This window comes from Pteropus vampyrus, unplaced genomic scaffold, assembly GCF_000151845.1.
Source record: "Pteropus vampyrus isolate Shadow unplaced genomic scaffold, Pvam_2.0 Scaffold567, whole genome shotgun sequence".
In the NCBI taxonomy this organism is placed as follows: domain Eukaryota; kingdom Metazoa; phylum Chordata; class Mammalia; order Chiroptera; family Pteropodidae; genus Pteropus; species Pteropus vampyrus.
The window spans coordinates 250,695-257,472 of NW_011889348.1; the positions used below are offsets into that span (position 1 = coordinate 250,695).

The window sequence follows — 6,778 nt, forward strand, 5'->3', positions numbered from 1 at the left end:
GGTGCTAGCCCTGGGTGCCGAGAGCCGTGACCCACACCCAGACTGAGATTCTGCAGAGGCAGAGGGCAGAGTGACGGTGCCTCCCCAGTCCCAGGCTACTCACCGCGGTTCCCCTCGGCGGTGCTGAGTGCTGCCCGTGTCCTGAGCGGTGACTCAGGTGGGAGCCAGCTCGCTCCTTTTATAGCCGAGGAGGAAGTGGGCGACCCCCAGACAGCCCCCTCCCCCATCCCTCACTGGGCAGCGTCAAAGACGGAGTCTTTGTTTTCCTTTTTTTTTTAAACTCTCATCAGTGACAGGGATTTGTCCCTTCTGGGTTATGTAATTTCATTTGGGCCGAGTGGTTTTAAAACACATTAGCTTCCTTCTTCACGCTGGCCTTAGCGGCAGACTGCAAAGTCAGGCGCCAGCGGTCCGGGCAGCACCGGAGCCACTGTCACGACCCAGAAAGGTGACCGTGCAGCAGCCCCTCCTCCGAATCGTGGTTCCCACTGGGGAGGTGAGAGGACAGGCCACCCGTGCCTGGCACGGCGGTTCTGTATCTTCGTGACACTTCCCCGTCCTTGTCCATCACTCACGTGGCTTTCCGTAGTGGCGTTCACCATGTACAAACCACTTTCATCCCGTTTCCACAACTTAAAATACATCTTTTTTCTAGGCTTTTACAAGTCTTTCTAGTTAACGTTTAAAGTAGATTTGTTATTATTAGGAAACAAATATGTTGACGTTTATTATAGAAGCAATTTATATACATTTGGAAGGAATTTAACGTGTGTGCTCTGTTCCCTTCCAGTGGGATCCCCACGTTTGCGGGGCAGACTAGGCCTATTTATATGTTTTGAATCTCATTCTTTTCATGACGAATATCGATACCATTTGAAATAACTACCCGATATTCTACCATTTAACTTACTCATATTCCGAATAACTCGATTGTGTCAAGGCCAGTAAGTGGTTTGGGCACAGTCTTAGGGCAGCTGTGCTGAGGCGGGGACCTCTCGGCTGCCCCTTGGACGTGCGGGGTGGCGATGTGCCAAGTCATGTGCCTCCATCAGATTCTAGAAGAATCTTCGGGGCAGCACTTCACCCTCTGGGGGTTGTCATACCCGGCTGCCCACTCCTGGTGGTGATGCTGTGGTGGCTGGTGGGCGCCCTGGGGGTCTGGAGTCCGGGGCGGTGGTGAGGGCTAGTGTCAGGAAGGGGGGGGTGGAGGGCGGGCGCAGGGCCGTCACCCTGGCTGCCCAGTGAGGTCGCTGGGGATGGGTCTGTCAGAAGTCCTGGGGGTGGCCCAGCAGTGGTGGTGGCCAAAGCCCCTGGATGGTTCTTACGGATAGCGGTGATGATGGAGGACCGCGGGCCTGAGGTGTGGGCCTGCCTTGGCGTGAGTCCCCAGGGCATTGCCCGTGGGACGTGTGTGTGGTACCGGCCGCCCGGGACAATGGGAACTACAGGAAGTACGAGACCACGGGAGCTGGAGGTGGCTGTGTGAGCATCACCGTGAGAGAGTGAGCGCGCACGCGCCTGTGTATTGTGTGTGCACATACCTGTGTGTGCACGCATGCGCATTGCGTGTGCATGCATCTGTGTACACACAGATGTGCATGTGCCTGTGTGTGCACATACCTGTGTGTGCATGTGTGCACATTGTGTGTGCACGCACCTGCGTGTACACGCGCCTGTGTACATGTATGTGTGGATGTGCCCGTTACACATGTGTGCACATGCCTGTGTACATGTGTGACTGTACCTGTGTGTTGTGCACACATGTGCCTGTGTGTACATGTGCGTGCACATGCGTGTAAGGGGGCAGTGAACCCCCTTTCAGCAAAGTAGCCTTGTCGCAGTGTGGCGTTGGTGTCCTGCCACTTTGGGGGCTCACCAATGGGCGGCAGCAGGCCAGGGGGAGGTGGCCCTGGCACTGTGACATTGCTCCAGCCCCTCCTCCCACTCAGTGTGGAAGCAGAGGCCTCAGCCCTTCTGAGGGGAGAATGGTGTCCCCCTGCTGTGGTCTCTGGTGGCACCCATCAGTGGACCCGGGATTACTGAGGGGCACTTTGAGAGCTGGAGATGTGACGTGGCAGGTGGCAGACACAAGTGAGGTATTGGCGCTTGGCTCCTGGGGCTTCTCCTGGCTGCTGTGTGCCTTGGGAATGGGTCCCCAGAGCCGGTGTGACTGGAGCCTCAAGCCCAGGGAGCTCTGCCTACAACCTCTTTAACTGGGTCCTGGGTGTCGGGACAGGGAGCCACGTGCTCACTCTGGCTTTGGCTGATCAATATTTCACCCAGGACAGCATGTGGCCTCGTGCGGAGCATATGAACTTGAACCTGTGCAACAAAGTTCCTCTCTGGAAGCCCACCCCGCACCTGCAGAGGTTGTGGTGCCTGGGAACCAAGGCCTGGCCACCCCGCCTTCCAGTTTCAATTGGCTGAGCTGGTTCTTTGTTTCGTATGATCTTCTTCATTGATTAAAATGATCGTTGCATTTTCCACATTTAACCTGTTTAGCCTGCAGTGTGCTACGATGATGTGGACTTTTTCTAACACTGAAAGTTCCTTGCTTATCCGGGATGAGCTCACTCGGCCGAGATAAGTAGGGTTTTTAACACATTGCTGGATGTGGCCCACTCATCTGATGCCTTTAATTTTCCTTTCCTTCCTGTCTGTTCTGTTTGGTGTTGAGGTTTTATAACCTCACCGAAGGGTACTGTCTCCTTTTCCTGTTTTCTGAAGGAGTTTGAGGGAGGATCTGGATTTGGAAGTGGCGTGAGAGACACAGAGGGTGGGGCCTGGGGGCTGACGAGGGGCCTGAGGACTGGGGTTGAGGTGCGGGTCGGAGCTGGGTGGGCCGAGACAGGGGCTCTGTGGACAGAGAAGTGATGAGTTCTGGTGGCAGGTGTCGGAGGAGCCCAAGGCACGGCCAGGTGGCTGCTCTGTGCATCTGCAGCTCCTTAAAGGGGCCTTGGCCACGGGCCGGATGCAGGTGCCCAGAGCACGGTGCCGTGCCTGGCTCTGGGGGGGCAGGGACTTGCTGTCCCTGCTGTAGTAACCTGCAGGGACGTGTCAGGGCAGCGGGCCGGCCACTTCGCTCTGTGAGTGAGGAGGGCGCACAGAACACCGCCTCCCTCGCTTTTGCAGGGACCGTTTAATCACGTGAAGCGCTGCGTGGGGGTGATACACGTCAACCGGCCTCTGCCAAGAGGAGGCCTCGGACCCACCTTCCCCACGATCCCTAGCGCCGCTGAAGCCGGTCCATCCACTCGGAGCTGATCCCCGAGACGCTGCTTTTGCTCTGGGAGCTGCCGCGGGACCTGGGCAGTGGCTGTGACGTCCACGGCTCCGTGGACGTGCAAAGCCAGTAGTATTGGCTCTGTACAGCCGTGGGCGGGCTCTGGGCTCTGTCCACAGTCAGGTCCAAGGAAGACACCACCATGGGCCCTCAGGCATCTCCGCTTTGACTTCCTCGTCTGGTCACCATGTCAACTGAACAGAAGCCCCAGTGTGAGAGAGCCGAGTTCAAGCTGCCCCAAAGGCACTTCAGGAAGTATTGGGGGTCACATCAGTAGCTGCAGGAGACACCACCTCGCACTCAGGGCTCAGCGTCCTCCTCTGCATGGGCTGACCCCTTCCCCCAGTAAATTTAACCTGAGGACTAAATACATCAGTGAACCTGTGGAGCTGCAGCCACGCTTAGCGACGGAGATGTGACGACTGCGTTCACGCTCAAAGGCAGCTCTGGAGGGTCCCAGTGGGTCCCCTTCAAAGTGATGAGCCACACAGATGCCCAGAAGCAGCCTTCAACCCCAGACTGTCCGAGGGGTGGGACTCGGGCTCAGCTACGGAGCCGATGGCAAGTGGCTGGCAGGCATCACTAACTGGTCCTGGCCCTCTGTCCTATGCAGTCCAGCGCACTGAGGGGCAGTGCCAGGATGGGATCCCGTCTAGCCGCCTTTCCTGGAAGGTCGTCTGCGCCTGTGCCTGGGCACTGACCGAATGCTCGCATGCTGCCCTCGCCCTCGGTCACCTCTCCCGGTCCGTGAACCGCGGGGGACCTTGCAGGACAGGCGTGTCTGTCATTGGGCGTCTGCTCCTCCCTCGTGTGCAGTGGTCACGAGTTCTGTCGCTTGTCTTGATGCCTGGTTTCCTTCTCCAATCCCCCCCCCCCCCACAGAAACACACGCACACCTGCCCACGGCACGGCACGGTCAAGGACACGCATCGCCCCTTCCTGTTCCGTCCACGAGAGCAACGTCAAGCAGGCAGTGGTGAGACCAGTGAAGGCCACACGGAAGGAGGTTTGAGCCGCAGCGTCCCAGGGGAGAGCCGCCCCGGCCCGGGGTCCTTGTGGGCCAGAGTGGCCTGGCGGGCAGCCTTGAAAGCCGTCAGGGAGGGCGTGTGGACAGCTGCAGGTCTGAGGACCGGTGCCATCTCACGGGTGGGGTCCCTCGTGGATGGTGCGGGCGGAGGGAGGGGTGCGATGGCCATGGAGGAGGGAAAGGAAGGCCGCGGCTGCTGTCACGCTGTCCTGTTCCCACGAGCTTCCCCCTTTAGGGCTTGTGGGTCATCACGGGTTTCTGCGAAGCACAAGCACACACACACATAAGCGTGCAAGATGGGTGTGCGCACAGATGCATACACATAAGCACGGATACACGTGTGCACAGAGGTACGAGTGTGCACACACATGGGAGTGCAGGCAGCTACAGGCACTGGCACATGGACGTGTCGGTCAGGTGTCAGACAGCCTCTCTCCGCCTTTGCTTCCCCGGCCACGAATCTGGGTCGATGACACTGGCTCTCATCAAACGGGGTGGAGGGATGGAAAGTACGTGCTCATGTAAAACCCTGACACACGAGGACATACGTTCGAACTCGAAAGCATTTCACTTCTCAAGTCCCTGGGCACCTGGCGGGGTGGTGGGGAGACTGTCCTCCCCCTCTCAGGCTGTCCCCTGTCCCAGTGTCCTCACGGTCTCACAGGCTGTCCCCTCCCCTGAGTGGGATCCCACCCCAGGGCAAGCAGAGACCCACCCTTGACATACCCGGCACCTTTAAAAAATGTTTGATTTTTGTTTAAAACTTCTGCTGATTTTGCTTTACTTGCTATTTTATCCCAAGTTTCTTTACTCTGAGGACTTAATATCAGTATGTGAAGGTGACAGGCCAGAGAGCTTTCGAGTCGCCCCGGGGAGCAGGTGAAACCTTACAGCGAAGCTGTGCTGGGTGGCCCCCCTCCGGCTGCTGGGGTTCCTCTGTGTCAGGGACCTGCGGTACATGGACTTCGGGTCGAGGGACCCGCCGGCTCCACCTGGGGGAAACAGGGGAGGGGCGTGAATCACAAACCCACCCAAAGAGGCGTCTTTGTTTCCTGAGGACAAAGTAAAAGTAGCATAAAAATGGACGCATCCCCTTTCGAGGTGTTTTCTCAGCATCAAATAGTGTTGACCAAGTGCCTGCGTTTTAGCATCGTGCAAACGAACAGGTCAACCCGTGTTTTTCCTCTTTGCTTCGGAGGAAGCATTAAACGCCCACATGGGCAGAGCCGTAGAGCACGTCGCTGCTCTGGTGTCTGGGGCGTGTTCTCTCCTCTCCTGTGATTCTGCAACGTGGCAGCAGCTCTGGGGGTCTTGGGACTCTGCCCCTTGGGAGATGGCCTCTCCTTGGGGCTGTGGTTGTGACGCTGGGGTGTCGGGCCCCAAATCCCGGTCGGCTGGGTTCAGGGCCGCAGGCGAGCGAACGCGGGCCCGGGGCGGGGGCAGAGGCAGCTCCTTGCTCCGCGGGGCTTGGGCCCACCTGGCCGGGTGGCCGCTCCGCCGTGTGCCGGAGCTCAGCGCCTCTCACATTCAGTGATGTCGCAGGGGTGGCTTGGAGTCCGCCCCGGTGAAAGTATTTACACCACGGACGGACGTTGGCAAATGCTACAAATCAGGGTCGTTTCCCTCCCTCCCTCCTTCCCAGAGATGGCTTCCCTGCGGCCACCGTCCCTCTGGGGCAGGGGGCGTTTTGCCTGGCCTTGCCGTACATGCCCACTCTGGGACCAACTTCTGCTGAAGGGACAGTAATCCAGGGGCCACAGCCACTGAGCAGTGAGAACATGCGTGGCCCTTCACACTAATACGTGAGGGCCCTTCACACTAATACAGAGGGCCACACTCCACCGAGGCTGGTCACTGTGGCAGCAGAGACACGTGTCGGGTGAGCAGCCTCGGCTGTGTGGTTGAGATCCTGAAACGGCCGTGAGCTTCAGGGGGCCTGGCAGTGAGGTACCGGACCAGATGTGAGAGGCCTCTGGACTGGACACGACCAGTCGCAAAGGTCACTCAAGAAAGTGACCGCTTGTTCTCTGGCCATGGACATGAACCTCCATTTGGATTTTAGCCATGAGACCTGCTGGAAGCTCCCCTCAAGGGTCAGCTCGTGGTGTCGCAGCCGGCCCCTCAGTAGCTGGCCTCTCTGGCATAGTCGGCCCCCGAGCTGGTGGCTCTGAATCACGGATTCACCTTGAAGGGTCTCGGGGACCAGCTCTGTCCTTGGACTGACCAGCACGTGTGCTGGGAGCTCTGAGGTGCAGAGAGGAAGCTGGCACCGAGGCGGGTGGAGGCGGGGTGTGCAAACGCGCCCAGGGAGGCGGCGCAGGGCCTCGTGGGTGCAGGGCCTCGTGGGTGCAGGGCCTCGTGGGAGAGGCATCGGGCTGGGCGGGGAGGGCTTCAGAGGGCAGAGGTGGGAGGAAGCGGGGTGAGGGCTGTTCTCGCAGGAGGCCCAGCCAGGCAAAGGCACGGAGGCC

At 59.0% G+C, this 6,778-nt stretch overlaps 2 protein-coding genes across 2 annotated transcripts in view; both read right to left on the minus strand.

Moving 5' to 3' along the window:
• Positions 1-126, minus strand: part of PRLH (prolactin releasing hormone) — a 3,329-nt gene extending 3,203 nt beyond the window's left edge. The window contains exon 1 of the mRNA XM_023525501.1: positions 104-126. The gene's annotated coding sequence lies outside the window, so the exon portion shown is untranslated. The remainder of the gene's footprint in view (positions 1-103) is intronic.
• A 4,307-nt stretch (positions 127-4,433) lies between these two features.
• The window catches only part of MLPH (melanophilin), a 32,229-nt gene continuing 29,884 nt past the window's right edge, over positions 4,434-6,778 (minus strand). Inside the window, exons 11-12 of the mRNA XM_011384252.2 lie at positions 5,202-5,302; positions 4,434-4,568 (exon numbers count right to left, since the gene is read on the minus strand). Of these exons, the coding sequence (XP_011382554.1) occupies positions 4,542-4,568; positions 5,202-5,302 (128 nt within the window). The 3' untranslated portion in view covers positions 4,434-4,541. The remainder of the gene's footprint in view (positions 4,569-5,201; positions 5,303-6,778) is intronic.